General features: G+C 41.3%; 1 protein-coding gene across 1 annotated transcript in view; it reads right to left on the reverse strand.

Annotated features, from left to right (window-relative positions):
* The window catches only part of ADARB2 (adenosine deaminase RNA specific B2 (inactive)), a gene marked incomplete at both ends in the record, with an annotated part of 309,097 nt that overhangs the window by 37,484 nt on the left and 247,936 nt on the right, over positions 1-23,677 (reverse strand). Inside the window, 2 exons of the mRNA XM_084306904.1 lie at positions 5,528-5,696; positions 22,474-22,588. Coding sequence (XP_084163030.1) covers positions 5,528-5,696; positions 22,474-22,588 — 284 coding nt within the window. The remainder of the gene's footprint in view (positions 1-5,527; positions 5,697-22,473; positions 22,589-23,677) is intronic.

The following is a 23,677-nucleotide window of genomic DNA, read 5'->3' on the forward strand; positions in this document are numbered from 1 at the left end:
TGCTGGTCTCTCTGCCTCCCGTTAGAGCAAACAGGGGTGCTTTTTACCCAGCCTCAGAGCAAGTCCTTGGATTTCATCCAAGCTGCCTCTGCCTGTTTTCTCCCAGAGCAGCCTCTGTGCTATTGAAGCTGTTTGGCTGTCACTCTTCCGTGCTTTGGGTGTTTTGTCATTTTTTGATGCTGGGATGCGTTTGCTGTCAGGAAGAATTTACAGGCACATTACCTTGCCTGCCAGGGGCAGGGAGCCGCGCCGGCTCCTTCCTTCTTCTGTGGGCTGCGGTGGAATTTCCCAACCACACTAATTATATTATCGCCCTGATGCAAGCCTCTGAAATAATAAAATACCCGTAAGTCCTCCTGCTTGGATTTTACAGCGAGTGCAGTTGGTTTTAAATAATTCACTGCAAAATCAGATGGGAGAATACAAAGCTGTGCAGTCCTGGTGCCTGCTATTAGTATGTTAAACCGTATTAGTGTGGGGGGCAGCTTGTACGACTTGGAAACAGTTGCTATGTAGGGTTGGAGCAGTCATGTTTTGGGCTGGGTTACAGGAGTTCACAGCAATCAGCACCCATCCTGTGGCTGTTTTTCACTGATTAACCTTGCTCTCTCCCTCATACCTCGAAGGGTCTGTGGCCAGTGTGGTTGATGGGTTGGGCGATGGACAGCTGCTCTAAACACAGGCAGCTGGAGGGCAAGGCAGCTTGGCTCTTCCTCCAGGAGGATGAAGTACTCCGTACTACATATGCTCTTGACCTGCCGCTGGGGTGGTTTTTCTGGGGGTTGAACGGTTGATTCATCCCTGCCCAGTGGCTGCATGGGCTTATTAACAAAACTCTGAGGATATTGTTATAAATGAGTTCTGCATTTATTAACTACAGTGGCTTTGCAGGGAGTCTTGTCTGTCGGAGGCTTGGGGACCCCATAAGGCTTCAGACCCCAGGGGATGTGAGGACCTGGTAAAAGTGGGCTGTGTGGAGCATGAGAGGCACTTCTGTAATGCCACTTCTCACCCTTGTGAGGGGGGAAATGAATCTGAGGTGGTGGGACCTTCCCAAGCCACGCTGTATAGCCATGCACACCTGCTTGAAGCAATGAAGAGAGAAGCCCATAGTGAGCCCACAATGTCATTCATTCAGTGGGTGGCATTAGTGTGTCACTTCCACATGCTGACAGTGACTAAAAGAGCAGAATTTGTCCCTAAATCTTTGCCTGTTATGAATTACTGCAGCAGAGTCAGAATTTGAGGCTCATTCAAGAGAAATACTTCAGAAAGTGCTAATTTTAATCTTGTGCTTAAGTTCATTATTTAATAATCATGCATATGTTTTGAGATGACTTCAAAAAGATTTCAGCATGTACTAATGGTTTAATATATGTGAAGTGTTTTGCTGACGCAAGGCCTTACTCTCTAAAAGAGGAGCAGAGGAGCTATTTTTAGCACATAAATGTAGGTATGGGGAGTTTCTAGTGCTACGTGGATTGCTTGGCATAGAGCACAGCATCCTAGAGAAGTTAAGAGCAGGCTTATAAAGGCTGTATCCATTGAGAGGCTAGTAGGACAAAAATAAGAAATAGTAGATGTACAACAAATAGCTGGCATTTCCTGGAAAAAAAATAAAAAATTGACTGTACTGGATGAAGACTGTTCCTTACTTTTTACATATAAAATCAATAGTGGTTTTCATATAAATCTCTCAAAGAACTACTGGTAAAATCAACCCTCTGGTACCAGTAGGGCTACTACAGTAGTAAGACTGTTACAGTGCTGATTTGTTTGAAGAATAGCCCATTAGTTTTAGTTTTCTTTAATAAAGAAAATTTGGATTTTGTTTCTTCCCTATTGGCCTGTTGATGTAAATAATCCCACTGAAGTCAACGTGAATTTTACTGCCATCATTGCAAGATAATCAGACTAAGATATTCGTGTACTTTTTGATGGTGAATTTTAGAAAAAGCTTCTCAAACAGTCTTTCTCATCCTTCTTTTGTATATCAGAAAACTTGTGTCTTACTTTTCATCTTTTTTGTGAAAGTCTTGAGAACTTGAGGATTATGGTTGTCATAAAAATGAAATCTGGGAGGGGTAGGGGTTTTAATCAGACTGGTTGGAAACTGTCAGCTTTTAGTTGTGCTTTTAGCTTTTATTTAACTCAAGCTCTTGACAACAAATTGTTGAAAGAAAGTTTCCTTTTGAAGTATTTGTCACTCTTGCTTCTTAGAGAGGATAAAGTTCCCATTCTGGAACTCTCTTCCACAAGAAAATTAAGGAAAGCTGCACCTTTAACATTTAGCAATATGAAGAGAAGGAAAAAAATGTAATTTACATATTGCTGCAACTTTGTCTTGTGGATGGGATTATTCTACATTTTAAATATCTGAAGCAGTCACCCTGTACTATCTTTACAGCAATGGAAAAAAATTACCCCAGTACATGGCAATTCACCTCATCTACAATAGATACTTTAAATAGGTCTGCTGAATCACACTCCACAGAGGCCCATCTCTCTTCACTGATGATAAGAGGAGCCTTGGGGTATCTAGTTCACAGTTGACTAACTTGTAGACATCTCAAGCAAGGTGTCAAGAACTAAAATCAGCTCAGTGAATCCGTCTCCCCTGGACATTCATTCTCTATCCTGGCCCTCAATCTCTCTAGCCTCCCTGTTCCTGCTCTTCGAAGCTTCCACGCTATATTCAGAGAAGCAAAAGTTTTGTTTTCTCCAAAGCTAGTGGAACTATTTGTAAATGATGGAGAAGTGGTTCCTTTACAGGGAGAACATCACTTAGAAAAATAAGTCTTTTACTAGAAAGTCCTGAAGTTTGAAATCCATCTGTGGAGATCAATTTGAGCAGGCAGGCTTAGTGGGAAGATGTGTGACAAAATAGGGAATACTGTCCCACAGAACAACCTTGTCTCTTCCATAGGGAGGGATGGAAAATCTAAGCTGAGACATGTACTCTGCTTTTAGTATGGTTTTGGTTAGGGAACCATCTCTTTGATCTCAGTTTGTACACCACTTTGTACAACAGATTCTAGGAGAGGACTTAAATTTGGGTTAGGTTAATGTAAATGCATAACAACACAGAAATCCTGTCTGTGTTTCCCCCAAGCTTGAGGAGCTAGTATACAGGGAGTCCCAGTGGAGCTGAGTTAACATATCTGTCCTAAAAAAGCTGTCTTTCTATGTCCTAAAAACCTCATCTTTAGCTATGCAGTAGCACAACGTGGCTTCTCTACCAGTGGGAGTTCTCTCCTTTTATAGAGAAAAAGGGGTAAATGCGACTTTAATATTCAGTATATGCATTTTTCATTTAATTTTAAACACCCCCACTCTCTTTCATGACAAAGCTCCTGATGATGGCCTAAAACTGAATGCAGCAATAGATACTGTAATGTAATTGGAAAATATATTACGGCATGCAGTTTTGCTTCCACATGGATTTTAAGAAAGCAAAACCTGATTTGACAGTATCTTCAGCCCTGTCTTTCAAAGGTGCTTAGACCTGACAATTTTTGGTTGAGATTTTTATTATATGTGCTGGTCAGGGAAGCAGTTGTGTCCGCTCTTGGCTGAACAGGGAGTGATTTGAAGTTATTGTGAACAAAGCTTGTGCTGCGCTGAGGATTCTCTTAACAAAAGACTGTTAACATTGATCCAAATAAAATAATAATATGACTGAACATGTTAGGGAAGTGAATCAATACAATAGTTTAAGATACAGTGGTAACACTTGTTTCCCAAGAGACTGTAGCACAAAGGAAGTACTAGGGTTGCTACACTGCTGAAAACATAATAATTTAATGTAAACTTGAAAGCAATTCAGATTGAAATAGGGAGAATATTGTTTTTTATTAAACCCTTCAAGGCTCTTGTCCTCCTTTGTCAGCCAAGCTCATCTACTCAATATACTCTCTTGTCTTCAACCCCAGCCTGAAGTGAAAATAACCACTACTTCTATTAGCATTGCTTTGGAGCCAAAAATATCATAGGCACTCACAAGAACACACAGTCTTTGTGCCTGTGACCTGATGCAAAATCTTCTGAAGACAAAGGCAGTTTTTTTTCACCACAGTTAATGGCCTTCAGTTAAAATTCCATGAAAATGCCAAGAAGAATGGAGGGCAGAAGAATGGTCAGGGCTTTTGATTTCTTTTCTTCCTTCCTTCCTTAGTTCCTTCCATACAAATAAATGCCACTTCAGCTTCACTTCTGCTTGGGTTTCATAGAATCATAGGATTTATAGGATTCAGACTGGAAGGGGTCTCAGCTCTCTAGCTAGGTAGCACAGGGCTTTATCCAGTTGCGTCCTGAAAACCTCCAAGATGGGACTGCAGAACCCTGCTGGGTGGCATGTTCTACAGTGTGCCTATTCCCATGTGGACAGTTTGTCCTTATATATCCAGACTGAGCTTCTCTTGTTCCAGTGCTTGCCTGTTTGCCGTCATCCCATTGTGCTCCCCAGTAAAGACCCCATTTCCCCCATTTTGCTGACCTCCTATAAGTTCTTCTGGGTCAGCCATCTTGTTCCCACATTGAGCAGGCCCAGCTCCCGCAGCCTCTCCATACAGGCCAAGGACCTCCTTGCATGCAGGTGGCCACCAGATTACTCCCCCCATCTCTGTTCAGCAGAGTTGCCCCAAACTGTGCTGTTGCAGGTCATTCTTTCCTTCTCAGTGCAGAACTTCTTGTTTATCCGTATTGAATTTCATGTTGAAGTTCCTGCTGGCCCATTTCCACAGCCATTCTGAATGGCAGCCCAGCCCCTCAAGGTTGTCAACTGGTCTCCCCACAGCCTGGTGTCATCTGCAAAGCTTTTGAGGAAGCACTCCATAACCTTTTCCAGATCACTGATGGAAATGCTTAGCAAGGTACCAGGACAGACCCTGGTGGTACCCTGCTGGTTACCAGCTTCCAGGCAGTGTATGACCAATTAATCATTTAAATGGTAACAAGGTGGGTTTGGCTGAAGACAGGAACAATAATTTCTCTATAGTAACTCTACATGCTATAACATTTTAGAACATCATAAAGAAGGAATGAGTGATAGCATCTTGCACTTTGGCACCAAGTTTACTGTAATGTTAACACTCACTGGTTCTCTAGTGAGTCAATGAAGGCATTAATGATCAGTAAATCACTTCCTTGAGGTATTTCAGCAGCAGCAAGGAACACAGAAAAATGTCTGTAGAGAGCAGAATGACCCCCTTCCAGTCTATGGTTAGTGAGTGATGTTAATAAGCCTGCACATAAAGATTTGTACAAAATCATCAGGCTTCATAAAACCAAACTTTATGAGTCATGTCTAATAGCTACTGAAAGAAAATCAGCTGAAGTAAAGGAGCTCATGACCCAACACTCCAGACTACCTAACACTCATTTTGTACAGTACAGTATGTGGGTCCTTCATCAGCCAAAGACTCAGAAACAACAACATCAAGAAACAAATAGTTCTAATGTCTGGAGGATGGATCTGTTCTATTGAAGGCCATATAACATTCACTAAGCATCAACAAAATTCATTTACCTTAAGTGTAGCTCCAGCTGTGAGTAAAGGAAGTGAATAAATGCCCTTCTTGCAACAATTTCTGCATGGCAGTCGTTGACCGCAAGCCCTTGGTCATTAATGTATTCCCCATTTATACATTTGGTACCCGATGACAGCACAATAACCTGAGCTTGCCTGATGTCCAAACCTGCAGAAAGAAAAACAAAAGTGGTATGAAACTGCCTGGGGGTGAGTATGATATCATAATTTTTAAAGTTCGCAAAGCCCACACTGATGTGGCAGCTGAGATGGCCCTAACAGGATGCTTGTAGAGTTGCTGATATGGTCTTTGGAATATGCGGGAATCTCACATGTCAGTGTTATTAGAATAATAAGGGTTCTATTTCAGTCTTCCTGCTAATTCAGAAATAAAACCTTGCCACAATGTTTGCTTGTTAAATCAATAACTACATCATAGCAGTGCATATGCTGTAGAGAGGTAATAAATATCTCCTGCAGTGCTGATAAATGGCCAGGTTTTTATGAGCTGTTGAAGACATTTTCTGGTGGAAACACACACTCCCTGTAATGCTGGTTTTCATTGCTGTTGCACTAGAAGTGCTAAATAAAATGCAAGTAACACTTCTAGAGCTGCTCTTTAAAATGTCAGAGAACAAACAGATCTGATTTTCAGTAGAGTCTCCTTTTTGTTTCTTCAAGAGCAGTTACATCAGTGCCTCTTCTACTGTGGCCCCCAGGGGTGGAGCGTTCCTCTCTGACACCAGCTTTATTTGTCTACTGGCTTTCCAGGTAACAGTGATAGCAATTGAAGAACATGCCTTTCTTGGTTCAGATAGACACTTTCTAGGATTAATTCCTCATTTCTCTGGAGTTAGTGGCAAAGTGCTCACAGACTTCAACAGGACCTGGGTTTCACCAGAAACGTAGCTCATTCAGCCCTGCAGACAATTTGGAAGAATTGCTAAGAATGAACTGAGCCCAAACTGAAATTACCTACTGAACAGCACATTTCAGAATGCATCTCTCTGAAAAAGAAAGAACAGAGGAGCAGCTCTTGGGGAAAAAAAAAAAAAAAGTTTTTTTTTTTTTTTTTTCTGGCAGATGGGTGCTTCCTCTAGGCACAACAAAGCAGTCTAAGAGCATAGGACTGTGTTTGACAACTGTACATAAGTGTGTATATTTCAGTATTTATTTTCCAGTAATATGTATTGAAGTCAATGTGCGTAGGCAAGCACATTTACAGACAAGCAAGCCAGGAGTTTGGATGTGCCCATGCAGAGTCACTTGAGATGCCCTTGGTGTCCTGCTTAACCTTTGGCTGCTGCTCCAGGGAGGAGGGGGTATCCAGGTGGTTCTGTGCCCTCCCCAGTTGTATCACATAGAAATACAAGAGGTGACTCAGTGGAAACAGATGCCTGCCTTTAGGCAAACAAATGAAGCCCTCATAGTTTTCACCACAGAGTGAGTAGAAAAAAATCTCACCACGGGCTAAATGCTTCTGACACATTTTACTGGAGAATGAATACTGAATCCATACACGCTCTTGCTTTGTTCTTATTTCTGTGATCTTATTTTAGCTGTAAAAAAGCTTTAGGAATAATTTTATAGAGTCAGCAATCTTTATTTTTCTAATGATGAAGTCTATTGAGTGGCAGAAAAAAAAGATGCAGAGACTTTTCTGCATAGGAAGCACCATGCTTGGGGCCATGTTCTCTCATAAGACCTATAGGTTTGATCTGAGAAAACAGCTGAACAGAGAAGAAATGAGTATTTTAAACTTAAAGGCCTGGTGTTGCTGATAATGTCCCAGTTTGTAAACAGAACTAATGATACATCTCAATCTCAACAAAGCACCGGTACTAGCGGTTACCATGCTTAATATCTATAATAGGAGATGACTCCAAAATTATCTCATGTCTATACCAATATGAGAGCTACATTGCAGTCCAAAAGGTTCAGTAGTATCATGGCATGGCAGCATTGTGACATTTGTGGGTGAGGTATAAGTGGTGTGAAAAAGTTCAGTTAGTCACAACTGATGCCTTGGTCATGACACTCTCAGACAGAAGTTGTTTTAGGTCTTAGTGACAAACTGCACATCATGGTATACCTGTGTCTGCAGTTTCATTTCTTGTTATTAGAAGAGCTCAGAGTCTCAAAAACCCAGAGAATCTTGCTTTTATTACCTGATAAAAAGGTACAAATGGCTCTGTCCATACAAAGAAAGGTATTTATGCTCTTGTATATAAGAATTGCTTTGGTGGTTTAAGGGCACTGTCTTCATGAGAAAAATAATGGGTTTAGATCAGATTGATGTCAGTCTAGTTAGCTGTGTCCTTTGCATGGGTTAATACCAAGCATTTCACGAGGCATTGCCTGCAACAAAGGTGTCTGAGTCCCGCTCTGCATCTCAAAGAGTGGCTTATACTTTCCTGAACAGTACATAATGGTTTCCTTGGTTGGAGGGTGCTATTTTATTTACTCAGAAATGTCCATGGAATCTTATTTTCCCCCATACAGTAGAAGGAAACCAGCAAGAGGCAGTTCCCTGATTCTGAAACCCACGACCCCTCCCTCTGCCATCCTGCACCTGAGGAGACCAAATCGATACTCCTCAGGGCAGTGACACCAGCTGCTTCTTTCTCTTTTTATCCTGACTTTCTGCTTCTTTCACCCTCTGAAGTATGCCCATAATGTGCCTCCCCTTCTCCTCCTTCACCTCGCAGTCAGTGCATCAGTCTCTGCACCACCTGGGGGGTACTTTACTCACCTACCCCCCGCCTCTCCCATCAGTCCAGTGCTCTGTGTGATAACTTTCATTATTTCAAACATTTGTTTTTCCATAAATGATCTCTTCTAGCATGAGTGCAAGGTGATTAGCATGCTCAGTGTCTTCTGTGAGGTCTAGATTTGTTCACAAATGAAACAGTCTTACGGAGGCACCCAGCACTTGTTGATGCAGCTGTGGTACGAATGTCTCTGATGTTATTTGCTATAACAATGTCCACATGCACCGTGATAACAAAGTCTACTTGGGATGTTTGTTTTAGGGTGACATTAGCTCCATATGTCGGCTTTCAGTGACACAGGGCCCAGCAGGTAGTTGTGTGTGGGCACAGCCTGGGGTGTCTGCCAGTCCTGGCAAGGTGCACATGTTTGCTCAGCATCACTTTGATGGTGCCTGGGGCTGTAGGCAACAGTTCCCAAGAATTTGCAGAACTGGTCTGAGCAGTAAACATTAAAAGTCTCCGTGTATTTTTCATTTACAACGACAGAGAATATTATCCATGTTCCTCCATGCTCAGAAATACCCAAGAGTGATATCTCACTACTGAAGCACTCCAGAACACAGGGGTAAATGACTTATGCACTCTCTCTGAAATATTTACACCTCACTGGGGAGCCAAATGGGGAAAGTGATCTGTGACCAATATACCACCATTCAACACTGCATGTGAGGGTACCCTTCATGATGAGAAATATGTCCAACAGCCTGATGTGTTCGTGGGCATATATGCTAACAGATTGTCCTCTTGCATGCCTTATCTCAAGTGTGTACATAGAGCTGGAGGTTTATCCCTTGTCAAATGCTTTATAATACTTCCAGTGAACATAGGGGGAACTAGTCTGTGAGAATAAGGTATATGATGCCCAGTTAGTGCAGCCAAATTTTTAACACAAACTGAACACATTGACATTTTAGGCAGCATTTCCAAATCTTGAGCCTACATACTTTCTGCAGTGATTCAGAATTAATAGGCACTTCTGTACATTTCTCTATGTTACATAAAAATGTCATTACTAACTTGTTAATATTTATTTCCTATTTTATTTTGTTTTCAGAATACTTCAGATTTGTTAGGGGATTTCTGTTTACGAGAGTCAAGCTGCCTCCTAAACACTGATTAATTTAACCTCAAACACGTGGCAGATCTAGACAGATCACAACTTCAAGTTATGCCTAAGAAAGCGTTGGGTGTGGCAAAATCTAAAAAAATTAGCACTGTCACCTAATCCTGTCACCATCAGCCCTGTGCCTCACTCCCTGCTCCAGGGAGTACATCAGGATATGATCCTAGAGGAGGATTATTCTTGCCAAGATCCACGTTCTTACTGAGGGAAGCCAACCTCAGATTAAAGACCCAGGGTTCTCACCGTGTTCAAGTCATTTGACAAACAAGAAGAAATGGGCTACATTATTGTGACCTTAACTCCTGACCCATTGATTGTCAGAGTTCTTGAAGCATTTCTTTCCTTCGCTGCCTTGCGAGAAGTAATGTTTGAGAAGACATTAGGTTAAAAGTAACTAGTGAACGATTTATAACAGGCACCTGCATTAGGTTTCTATTATTTGCCTAAAGCCTCCTAATAGTTTTCAATTTGAAAAGGAAATGGAGCAGAGGAAGGGAACTGGGGAGCTGTGTCAGTGTGCAGGCTGGGGACCAGCTAACACCATGTTCACAGCGACAGCTGGGAGAGCAGGAAAGGAATTTTCATTCCCCCTTTTATTCCCCCAAACGATGCCAATTAATTAGTTGTGTTACAGAACAAAAATACAGTCATAAATGCCTCACCCACTCGGCTGACAGGTCCAGTCTCATGGTGTGGGGAGGTGACAAGTCCTTATGTGCTCTGCTAGACGTCTGAGCCCCTTTGAGCCCCCCTGAAGGCCAGGAAGGCTGGGTCCCCTCTCACGATTAGGGGGGACCTCAACCCTGCTAATACTAAATTTTTTGATGTCAGTGATACTCCAGACTTCCAGATCATAGCTGAGCAGTTAAAAAACAAATTGGTTTCATTACAGGCCATTTTCAGTTTGCTGACACCAGCGGTGGGATTCATTTCATCTATTCCGGATAACTAGAGTTTAGATGTCTGTGGCTGGGCTAATTGCTGCAGACTCTCTTTACAGTCAATGGAGAGAAACTTTCCTGGGAGGTGATTCATCTGGCCTATTTTAGATATTTGCATTTGGATAGTCTGAATTACACCTCAGTACTGACACTTTCTCATCATGAGCTCTGAAGACCTGTAGGCAGCCAGCAGCAGTACAGTTTTCTGTACTGTAGACAGCTGCTTGCGGTAAGATTTCTCTTATTACATGCATTCATGCATGAATCAAAACTTCCCAAATCATGAGAGGGCAAGCAAAACAAAACAAATTCGGTGCCTTTTAAAATTTTGTTTTCTGATGTTTGAACTTTCTGAGGTAAATCTTTATTCCCCCTTCCCTCCCCCCATAATAGCTAAGGATATTTTTTTCTGTTAATGTTAATATATTCATAGATTGTCATATTGTCTGAGCTGGACTACTATGCAAATAAAGCAAACAATGCTGTCTTTTCTACTTGATCTCCTATAACATCAGTCTTGAAGCCACAGAGCTTCCAACGTAAATGGTTCAGAAAGATGCTGACAGAAGAGACAGTAAACAAGAAAAAATATGTAAGTTTGTTCAGCAAATAAGTTGGATATGGAGAACTGGCTAACATCTTCTAGACTACAGTGATGAGCTCAGCCGTGGCCATAAATGCAAACTGTCTACACCGATCTGTTTTGTGACACAGCTCTACCAATAAAAACAGAGAGGCAGAGTTTTGGCTGGCCTAATTGGTGTTTCAGCTGACCTTAATAGAGTTACTCTCACTTCTAGCATGCTACAATCATTAAGGCCTTCCATAAAAAAGAAGTTGTAGCGCTGCATATTTATGTGTTGGAAAAGGAAAATCAAAATCACCGGGTAATTGCAAGAGGTGTTGACTGTTAACGTGCAATCAGAAGACGGTATTCAGTGGCATGAAATCTGACTCACACCTGCTGTATGTTGGAGAACTTCCGTGGAGCTCAGTGGGCTTAATTCACATTGAACAGGATGGAGCTTGCAACTGCTAATGCCAGCGTACGACTGGGATCACACTTTGATTTCTCAGCAGCTGGCGTAACACGGAGAGAAACACCAGTCACTATGCATGTATCTACTTTGCTGCATGTTTTAGACCCTGCTAGGGATAATGAAATCTGTCTTCTTTTCAACTTGACACCGTGAAGACATCTCACTGCTTGAAATATATTCATTTTAAATTAGGAAAAATAATCAGAAAAATCAGGTGTGATTAATTAAAAAAACTCCACCTCTTTTATTGTGTTGGAAACAACTGACACGAAATACTGTTCAGTGAAAAGGAAATCCAGAAATAATGATAGTGTAACATCAGCCCTCGTGAATAATTCATGGGGTACAATTTCATGTTATTTTGAATGGTGCTGCTTCTCTCTTTGATAAGCAATAATTTTATGTTCTATCTTTACCTTTTTTAACAAATCAGTCAAAAGGATTGTCTATTGTTACCTGAAAAAAAGTGTATTTGGAATAATGTTTGAGGCAGCTTAATAGAGCTCTGATCACAGAGGAGTTTTTTTTTTTTTTTTTTTTTTAAATACTCTCTACTCGTAGCTGAGTAAGTTCAGGTTTCCATTTCAAGTTTGTTTAGGGAAGGAAAAATTTTTGATGCTACATAGCACTGACAAGTCCCGTATTATTTTCTGTTATCTCCTTCCCTGGCAGCTCCACTACATCATTCAAAGGGCTTTAATTTTGTAATAGGAGATAGTCAAGACTATGAAAATGCACTGGCGCTGGAAAAGCTGCCCCTGGGGATGTGCTGTGGGTGTATGACCACCCCAAGGCAGGCCCTTGAGCCCTGCAGGGGCAGGCACGATAAACATCATGCATTTAACTATTGGCTGCATTTATCTGCCAGCCCCATTCAAATCACAGAATCACAGAATTTTCTAGGTTGGAAGAGACCTCAAGGTCATCGAGTCCAACCTCTGACCTAATGCTAGCAGTCCCCACTAAACCATTTCCCTAAGCTCTACATCTAAATGTCTTTTAAAGACTTCCAGGGATGGTGACTCCACCACTTCCCTGGGCAGCCTGTTCCAGTGCCTCACAACCCTTTCAGTGAAGAAGTTCTTCCTAATATCTAATCTAAAACTCCCCTGGCTCAACTTAAGCCCATTCCCCCTCGTCCTGTCACCAGGCACGTGGGAGAACAGACCAACCCCCACCTCGCTACAGCCTCCCTTGAGGTACCTATAGAGAGCGATAAGGTCGCCCCTGAGCCTCCTCTTCTCCAGGCTGAACAAGCCCAGCTCCCTCAGCCGCTCCTCGTAGCACTTGTTCTCCAGGCCCCTCACCAGCTTCGTCGCCCTTCTCTGCACCCGCTCAAGCACCTCGATGTCCTTCTTGTAGCGAGGGGCCCAAAACTGAACACAGTACTCGAGGTGCGGCCTCACCAGAGCTGAGTACAGGGAGACGATCACCTCCCTAGCCCTGCTGGTCACACTGGTCACAAAGTCCAAACAAAAGACAAACACACAGCTAGCTAATATTAGCAGTACAGCACGTGCTAGCAGCAGGGTTAAAGATATTTAGGGGTGTAAATGGAATATAGATTTTGAAATGCTGGAGTTGTACAGGGATTGCTTTTACTGTCATCAATACTTCGGGATATGTACAAGTAAATGCAAAATTCCTTTCTGACACAGGCAGTTTTGAACTGCTCGATCAGATCTTCAGGTGCCTGAAAAAGGACTTAATCCATTTGGCAAGATGCCCCTGTGCAGGTCTTTCCAGTAAGTCTCCTTCACAAAGACGATTTCCCAGCTCAGAAAAGACTGGGGAGGAGGTTGCCCAAGCGGAGATGAATCAGAAAACAGGGAAAAAATGGCTGAAGAGAGTGACCCAGCTGGAAAGAGTGCAAAAATTAAATGTGTAAGCCTTTGCTAAGTGATGCTTGTGAAAGTAGTGTCAGTGTCTGCATGTATCTGAAGGGTGCTAAGAGGTGGGTACCAAAGAGGAGTGGGTACCAAATGGACAATTTAGGGCAGTAAGACTGAATACCTGGGATGAAATTGCAGAAAATAAAGACAGCCTGAATAACTGATGAGAATGATTAACAATGAGATCTACTAGACTAGAATGGTTTCCCAAGGTAGTGTTGAAATCTCCATTGCTAATAGATTCATTTAAATCTAGACCAGAAAATGCACTCAGGAATGCACCACGGGGAGCCATTTTGTACTTGCAGGGAAATGGACTGGATGTCTTAGTGGTCTCTTCCAGTTCTCATTTCCATGGTCCATTTCTCTCCTCCCCTTAGCAGACAGAAAGGATAAACCCCATCAGAACCGCATCTGAAGAGCCTGGAAGGAGACAGGGCTGTGCTTGCGAGTCCCTTCCCTTCCCTTCCCTTCCCTTCCCTTCCCTTCCCTTCCCTTCCCTTCCCTTCCCTTCCCTTCCCTTCCCTTCCCTTCCCTTCCCTTCCCTTCCCTTCCCTTCCCTTCCCTTCCCTTCCCTTCCCTTCCCTTCCCTTCCCTTCCCTTCCCTTCCCTTCCCTTCCCTTCCCTTCCCTTCCCTTCCCTTCCCTTCCCGAAATGTGGAAGGGAAGGAGGGTCAGACAGTCCAAGCCTCTGAGTGCTTCATCCCCATATCAAGTCCACAAGATTTTTTTCTAACTTAAATTAATATCAGCAGAATCAATGGTATCTGGCAATCCTTTCATGTGAGTATGAGCTCCAGTTTTCTGCTCAGGAAAAGAGTTATGCTTACAGATAATTCCTAATTTTAAAACAGGACTGAATTGCACTCTCTTGCTAAGTCCTCACTGCTGACTGATATCTGTGTTTCTCTAATAAATTCTGGGCCACTAATATTTAAGCATTAGGTAAATTGACAGTCTTATGTGCTAGTGAGATCCTTAATTGGAGTGAGAAATGATGAAATCCTGAATGTGGATTTTGTACAAGAGAACCTTATTCTCATCTTATTTTTATTAAGTATACCTGCATTTTAGTCTTCCTATCTGTTTTACTGGATCACAACGTAAAAGCAATGGCTGATGTCACTAAGCCTTTATTCACCTGAGAAACCTCCCTGGTTTTGGGATCAGATGCACTGTTTGTAATGGGACTGGGACAGTTTCCAGTTTGGCTTTTCATAGAGCAGAATAAAAATCTGCACATTCCAACTCCTTGCCTCACACAATCAGGAAAGGACCAGAAGTGTCTATTTCTCCTTTCCATGTTTTACATAAATTATTATTACCTAGAGGCTGACACAACAATGTGTGAAACAACCAGGGCCTCGCATGCCTCCAGACTTTGAGAGGCATCAGAAAAATCCTTTAAACAAGAACCTAAAGGTCCAGAGACTCTCAATGATTTGGGATAAAGGCTCAGGGTCTGTGAAAAGCTAGGTGCTCTGCAATGGAAACCAGAACAACCAGTGGGCGCAGTGCAGAGGAAGATATTTGCCACTGGAGCCACCCAGAAGGCTCCAGTAGGAAGAGCTGAAGACACCCACAGCCTATGCAGCAGGTGGACAACGGGGGTTCAATTCCCTTCGCAAACCTGTGGGCATTTTCTCCTGTTCTTGTTGGATCTGTGCTACCAAACATATAAGAGGACAGAGGCAGGTTAGTTAGCAGCTGGGAGGGGCTGTACCTTGAAAAGGGAAGCCCTGGTTCTGTACTTCCAGCTGGTGCATATGTATTTCTAATTTCTGTTTAATGTAAAATATATAACCAGGCCCGATTATATATTTGAGATAACCTTCCACCCATTTTTTTTTTCCTACTTTGTGAAAGTACAGCAGGCTACACAGCTATGACCCACCTTATATTTTCTGTCTTTAAGTCAGTACATCTTGAGCTATTTTCTGCTCCTCAGCAAGGATGTAACAGACAAGATGGAGAGACACCCAGCGTCACTCCTGTTAGGGGAGTGACTGCAGTGTTTTCCCTTTCAAAACAACCCACGTTTTGAAAGAAGAGGTGAACCTGGTGGAGCTGCAGTTTTAACTGCAAGACCTCAGACCTTCCTTTGTACCTGCTGGAATTTGGAAACTTAAATCTTTTGGGCCACAGAGATCCCAGACTCCACATCACACAATTTAGGAACAGAGTTGCAACTGCAGAACAAAGATGCTTTTATGGAGTTCAAACTTACTTATGGAGAATCAGAAGTTGATTGGTTTAAGGCTTCTAACCAGAGAAAAAATGATTTCTGAGAAACTGAATTACATACGTGGTTTCTATCTAAGTAGGTATTTACTTATTTTAAAATGGTTCAGGAAAACTTGTCATCTAGTAGTGATGTATCACATGGGAACTTGTACGCAGCAGATAATATTCTCGAGAATGTCCAATGAGTTTGAGCCACCTCAAGAGAAGTTTAACAACAGCAAACAACAGAAGCTGAAGAGACTTCATGAGAATTTTAAAAGCAAGTCAGCAGCTTGGGCACCCATTTTCCATGTCAGGAATCTTATTGAAACCCCAAGTCTCAGTGGCTCTTAGCATCCATCTAACTGCGCAAATGGGACTGGAGACCCTAAATTCTGTGTCTCTCTTCTTGAAGACACCTGCCCTTCTAATCTGTTACTTAATCACAGTTGCCCTAAATGTTTTTTGGCTACTTCAGTCGGGGATGGAGCAGATTGATAGTCTACATACGGCCTGAATTTTCTCCTGTATTTTACCAGTTTCCAACTTCCTATTTAAGCTAAGGAGCAGAAATCAATTGCCCATCAATATTCTTGATTGTACTTAGGTGTCAGGCTTTATGAATCTTAATATGACTGTAAAGATCTATGGAGACATATTGTCAACTTTACTTTTTTCTGTTATTCCACTTAGCAATTATGAAGATCTGTTCCATGAGGTATAGATGATAATTTGCCATCTTTTATCACAGCGTGAAATAGCTATTTAGGGCTCTTTTGTCCAGTTCATCTTTATTTCATACAAGATAACTGAAAAGACCTCCTAGTTTGCTTTTAACATCAAAATGATTGTCAGCCTGAAAAAAAAAAAAAGGATAGAAAAGAGAAAATTGAAGTGAAAAATCAACTTATAACCTTTTTCTATGAATGCCATGCTCCTGTGAAAAGGAATGAACTTTCTTAATGCTTCATTTTTAACAGAAAGCATGACAGAAAGTTCCTATCAGTATTTAAACTGCTAAGATTTGTCAAATACAAATGGAAAAATAGTGTTTAAATAGCAGCCTCATTTTGTCCACACTGATTATGGGAGGGTTTTTGAGCAAAAAGAACCTCAGCAATCATCATCCTTGCAATGAGCGGCAGTTTTTCTTCACCATGTCCGGTGATTTCATGTAGAGCACAAATGTGTGCCCATATCTCTTCAGAGCTGGCAAAGACAAACTCTGTTAGGATATAAATAAACACTGTGAATTGCACCAGCCTTTAAATTGCAGCACTTCATGTGCAGTTCCACTTCTAACTCCCACCTGGTGCTGCCCTGGACTGCGGCTTCCAACCTCCCAGCTCCGATGGGCAGCACTGTCTGCCCTCTCTCCTCGAGGATTTACCCGTGTGCTGGTAAATCCTCCTGACCTGGCTGGGCCAGACCCATGGTGGGGCCATGCACTTCACTGAGCCCTGAAAGAGCTGCTTCTGGCTAGAGCTGCTCATCCTTCTGTCATCAGATAACCTGACTTCATGCATTGGGGATGATGGTACATGAGAGTGCTGCAGTTTCACGTTTGCTGGCCTGTGTTAGAAAATATCAACTTGTTTGCCTTTTTTTTTTTTTTTTTTTTTTTTTCCCCAACTGTTCTAACTGCCCTAATAATAATAAATTTATTTCTCCCTGCAAACTTCACTAGAAAAATGGTAAAGCAGACCAGTGGATCAAAATAAGATGTCTAACTTGTGTCTGAGAGGCAGAGTCACATAGGAGAAGAGGGAACTGGTTACCTTAATCTGTGACAGCAAGAAATGCTATGTCCAGCTATTATTGCTACACACTGAAATGAAATATGTCCCCCTTGGTGGCCTGTCATCAGCATTTCCCAATGCCCTTTCCTCCCTGTACTGTGCCTACCGTCTTTGTCTTTCTGTAGGATTGCTAGCTTCAAAATATAAAACACAGTCCCTGGGTGCATTGGAAAAAAGGCTGGTATAAACACTTGGATCACAGATATTGTCCTGAGAGCCTCAGGTCCCATCTGAGCTGAAGAATCCTATGATCCTATGGTCCTTAGGCTATAAACAAGACATATAAAAAGTAGAAGAATTAAGGATTTTTGAGATTTTTTAAAAGATATGTCTGCTTAGCAGCAACTAGAAAATCTGAATATGAAACAGAAAGCCGAAGTCTGAGGATCTAGTCTCATGCACAATATTTTTCTCAGTTACATGTTTGACTCTCACAGCTGAAATTTCAAGGAAAACCTCATTAACATCACGAACAAGGTATATATATGTCTACATTGTCTAATCTTAAGATTTTGTTTCAAAACTCTGGATCCAGTTTTGGAATCCAGAAATTAACCCTTTGATGGAATGAAATCTGCCTCTTCCTGTCTTGGAAGAGTTTCTAGGGAACCTAGGGGACGAATAAATGGGAGATGCATTTACATCCCTTTTGACTGCAACCAGTACAGATCAGGAAATCTGGAAATTTGGATGGTATTTACATGCATGATACAAGACTCAGTTTGAGGACTGACATCCTCAAATGACAGAGCAGAGATAAATCATTCTGTAGGTGTTAGCTAGTGCTCCAGTGGGGAGAGCCTAGAGGGGAATAAAGTTCTTAAACTTGGCAAAAATATGTTGTCACACTCCATCTAGAATTATTTAGGTATAAGTTTGAACTTCTACACTTTCAGGAATTTTACAACCTGTGCCAAAACACAGGTCCATATACAGACAGTATTTTTAAAAATTCTGTTATACATGATCTGAATGATTTTCAGATCATTTCACAGGTCTGAATATATATGTGGTGGGTTGACCCTGGCCAACAGCCAAACACTCACCCAGTGTCTTGTTCACTCTCCTCTCTTGTGGGTTGGGGATAAAATGGAAGGCCAGAAGACTCATGGATTGAGATGACACCTCATGGTTGCTTGGGAAGAAAATTGCCATAACCCCAAATGTTCTCTTTTTCTTCTCCTTTCCCTGAGCTTCTACTACTTAGTACAATGTCATATGGCATGGAATATTGAATTCTTCATCTTTGGGACAGCTGCCCTGGCTGTGTCTCCCCCAGCCTCTTTCCCATCCTCAGCCTACTTGCAAGGGGCAGGAAAAGAAAGAGAAAGCCTTGACACTGTGCAAGCATCGTTCAGCAACAGCCAAAACATTGGTGTTATCTGCAGCGTTTTAGCCACAAACACAAAGCACAGCATTGTACATACTGCTCTAAGGTAGATTAGCTCCATGCCTCACATGCATGGATATGTGTGCTCTGAGCTGATGGTGTGTAGTTGATGAGATGTGGTCTGGACTGTCTTTCGCACAGGTGAACCAATGACCATAGTTTACCAGCTGTAAACCGGTTATTTCTTCAGTGAAGTCAGAACTACTGTGGATAGTCCTTACACAATAAAATGTAGGTCCTTGTATTAATATTATGTTACAACAGCAAGAAGACTTATTGTTCTTGGAGATATTCCACTTATTCCAAGATATTATTCTGCTTGGATATGTGGGAATATGGCTTGCTATACATGGAAGATTTGAATGGAGTGTCTTACTTTTTAAACATTTTTTTCCCAGAGTAAATCAAATGTTTTTTTGATAGAAGAATCTGTTAGAGGACTGGTAGGTATTAAATATATTACAACTGGAGAACCGTTAAATAATTTACTTAAACCATTCTATCTTTTTGTTTTGAAGCATTTAGTTCAGATCTGTTATGTTTGTTTTTGATTTATTATTATGATTCAATTACTATATTACATCAGATAACATCACATCAGCTAGTATCCAATGTGATAATTTGCTCTTTGGTATTAATTCTAGGCAGAGGTTTTCAAAGATTATCTTGATATCTACTAACCAAATGTTTTGAAGACTTACTTTCACAAAAATGTATTGAGATTTTAAATTTCATAAAAATTCAGAGCAAAGTATATGTAAATACATTGAACTGACATGCTTTTCTGACTGGCAATTTATTACTTGAGAACATTCACAGTCAGTCAATAACATAATTTTCTAAAGTTTTTTTCTTTTTCCTGCTTTGGAATATGCCCTGGGTGCTACAGTATAAGTCAATTACAGTGCCCAAATGTAGCTCTCTTTGGTTTCCCTGGGAAACTGAAATGGCAGAAAAAATGTCAGAGTTCAGGAAAAGAAAACCAATCTAGCACACTTCTGTTTTCTCTGTAGAGATTTCTGTATTATCTCAACAGCAGTTATCACAGAATCACAATGTGCTTTTTACCAGCTTTGTCTGAAAACTCTACAAGCACAGATAAATCTGTTTCTAGTCACGATGACATTAAATTGAAATGAAGGCAAAAACAAATCAATTTCTTTACCGTAATAGTTGTGTATGATACCAAACACAACAAGACATTACCAGATTTGTTTTTATTGATGTCATTAGTATATTGTTTGCAGAGATCTAAGGGTTTTCAGCCAAGTTCTATGTTAAAAACATGGGAAATCTGTACTTATTTGAGTGTTTGATGTGGAAAACCTGTCTGTGCCATCTTTGAACAGAGCATGTCAAGATCCTTGCTCCCTCTGGGGATGACAGTGGGGAGCAGACCACACTGCTACAACTTTAGTACAGAAAATGACACAAATGGCAAATGATTCGTCTTGCCATGGCTGGCAGACATTCTCACGCTGGAAGGAACTCAAATCTTCCTGGAAAATGTATGAAAAGGAGTCTGTTTCTAGCTTTGCATCTTCTATGAATCACATTATATCTGTGAGTTTCTTTTTTCGGCTTCACAAGACCAGGAAGATATTGACAAATTGGATGGCTGACAGATTGGGGAAATTCATAAAAGGGAATTCAGAGTTAAAACAAAAGCCTTGAGAAAAATGGGTTATGAACATAAGAACAATTATACTTTTCTTTAATGCTGACTAAGAATAAATATGAAATAAAAAATGTGCAAAATCTTACTAAAGGCATGTGGCTCATTAAAAAAACAGTGGGAGGACTCTTTCAGTTCTTCCCCAAAGACAATGCACAGATAGGCCCAGCTGGACAGAAGGACTGGCAGGGGTCTGGACATGCTCCTTCCTCCCCCTAGCACTGCATCCCCTCAGCAGCTGCAGTTTTAAAAGTTAAGACCCCTTTGGGTGACTCCTCTTTCCCTATGATGTGGGGTCTTACACTGTCCTTCCCATGTGCATTCCCATGTCCATCTCCAGTGATAGAGCAGTGAGACAGCATCAGCTCCATCAAGTTTGCTTTTATACCTGGGTCTAAAGGATGCTGGTGCTGTAGCAAACTTAGGAATGAGGTGAGATTCTTACAAACAAATTCATATTGAGTGTAAGAAAAATGAACAGGAACACTGAGGACTCCCCTCAGAAACTGGGGAAAGCAAAAGTTCTTGTGTCCTGTAACTTAGCCTCTTCTAAAAGACATGCTTAGACTTTCTTTGTTGTGGTCCTCCTGCTTGAAAAGAGCTCATCTAAATAAATTACAGCACTTTGTTTAGATCTGATGAGTGCCATGGTCAAGAAACCTGGCTGTGACAAGGCAGCTAGTAGGCTGAGCCTAGTGTACATCTTTCACATCCCACAGTCAACGGGACTGTCTCTTTTATTCTTCTTTCTTGGTGCTAAATATGTCTCCTGGGGTCCTTAGGGCTCGTAGACCATGTTGAGTGTTTGTATAACCGTAAAATAATAGAGTCATAGAATTTCCTGAGCTGGAAGGGAATCACAAGTATCATTGACACCAACTTGTGGCTCCACAATGAGTATCTAAAAGTTGAACTATGTTCTTTTTATGACACATCAGAAATAGAAGTCTCCTCCATTATTGCAAGTCCTGAAGTAATACATAAAACAATCACCGGAAACAGATGATCTGTAATGACTTGAGATTTATCCAGAGAACAGTTCATTTTAAACCAGAGGTTGAAAATGTATTTATGTCAGCTTTTCTGCTTCTGACTTCTGGATCTGATTGCTCACTCTGTCCACATCAGAAAGAAGTTGTTCTGCAAAAAATGGTACCTAGGCTCTGTGGTTGGAAAACGTACAGCAGATCATTCTGTCTCTATCCTGTTGTCTCACAATATTCACAGTTGTTTCTATTGAATCTAGCTAGTACATGTACAATTGTTGAAAGGAACAAGTAAGACAAGCCTGGATGAATTATACATACCCTTCCCCCGTGAACTTATCCTCTCATTTCTAAACTCAATCCACTGCACCACACACCTGAGTGAGAAGGGATTTTACGGCAGCATCTCAGCTGCTGACATCTTCATAAATACTGAGGTGCCTGAACTGAGGTGTGCTCAGAAGGAAGGAAAGGCCATTTATGCAACAGTTTCACCAAAGGGATAAAGACTTCTGTATGGCGTGTGCCGTTTGGGTAAATCTTAATTGGAGACAATATCAAATGATGGCCCTGTTGATAAGTACTTTACATGGTCAGAGCAGAACAGAATTAAAGCTACATGTGCTCTGGGTTTCCTTTATTTGGGAAGGAAAAGGGTTGAGATTTGCTTTTACTGTTGGTCTAAAATAAGGTTTATGGTGGCATAGTACAAAAAGAACTCAGTATTTCCAGATTAAAAAAAAAAAAAAAAAAGCAATTAACAAATAATATAGCTTTTTATTGATAACTAAAAAGAAAGAAAACCCCACACCACAAACAAACCACAAAAAACATCTACTAGGAAATGTGAAGTAAGACAGGTCTGCATTTTGTCCTGTAAACACAGCAATGGGGGGACATAGTTATGAATAAATCTTTACCTCTGTTGCCAATATTTTTTGTGTGAACTTACTTGAGGTGTAAATATTTAATGTGTCTTTTCTCTGCATTACTATTTATTTTTTCTGTGTGGGAGCAAAGGCATCCTTCAATACTGCGGACTAGGTAAATAATGTATTACTTAGTCATGAAAAATGCCAGAGGAAAATAAATGAGAGGATATCTTACCTTTGGTCATCACAATTCCTGCAAGAGATTTGTGGCGTGCATGCATGGAAGTGAAATTGTCTGTCAGCTCCTGGAACTTCTGTGTAACCATTTGGTACACGGAGTCTGCAAAGTCCTGAAAGACACAGTCAGAAAGAATTCTTTCACTTTCTTTGATTGAAGCACCTGGGCGTTTCTGCAGATTAATCACCTGCTGTCAACTGCTGAGCAGTCCCTTTTAGAATTAGACGCCACCTACCTGAGCAGAGATGAAAGGAGCATCTCTGCCGACTACCCTCACCCCCCTCAGAAATGGCTGGTGTTAGGTTCTAAATCCAAATTAACTGAATTAAAGCGAAGGCCTGTATTGACTGGGATTAGTGGTAAGGTGGAAAGATTTCAAGGTTGACTTTTCTTTAGCCTCCTAGTCATTGCTGTGGGATCAGTTCACAGAAATTATGTTAGACCTTCAATAATTTTGTTGTAGTGAGCTGAAGAGATGAACACATGTCCCATAAAACCACTTAGACATGGATTAGGTACCAACAACATCAAGGTTTAGTAATTTTCAGGATTTTTGTTGTTAAGGAATGCTAAGGAAGGAAATTTTCCATTACCTCACTGAAGCCTAAGAGCGGAGCTGAGGCCTGGGTTATGAGTAAGGTATCAAAGGGCCATCTTTTTCTGCAGTCAAGGTGAGTTTTTAATGATGCACTGCTACTGGAGTAAAATGATCTGTTTAATACTGTCAGAGGAGCACCATGGTCTGTCTTGTTTCTGCCTTGACTGCCATCAGAAAGGAGGGGAGGGAAACCTCTGCTTGCACTTCTTACTGAGCGGGGTCAGCATGGTCCCTTTGGTGAAAGGTCAGATTTTCCTGTGGACTGGGCTCTGCAGACTATGTGCTCTGAACCCTTAGGCGTGAGTTCAGTCTGCTAGGACACCTTCGGGAAGGTGGGTATTGAAGCCAAGCAGGGCAAAAAGTTTAAAAGGTGAATTCTGAAGACTACATGTGGATGAATGTGAACCTAAAACATCTGTGATGCTCCTGAGAGCACCACTACTTGGACTGTTTTCCTCCTGCAACATTTAGTATCTTTTAATTTACTTAATCTCAGCACTTTGTTTGGCACAGAGCCTTTCAAGCATACATTAGAGATAAGTCAGAGGAATGCTGTTTGTGAGCATGAGTTGTTCTTCAAATGCTTTGCAAGTCTAAGCATAA

This window comes from Netta rufina (assembly GCF_964035555.1).
Source record: "Netta rufina genome assembly, chromosome: 2".
In the NCBI taxonomy this organism is placed as follows: domain Eukaryota; kingdom Metazoa; phylum Chordata; class Aves; order Anseriformes; family Anatidae; genus Netta; species Netta rufina.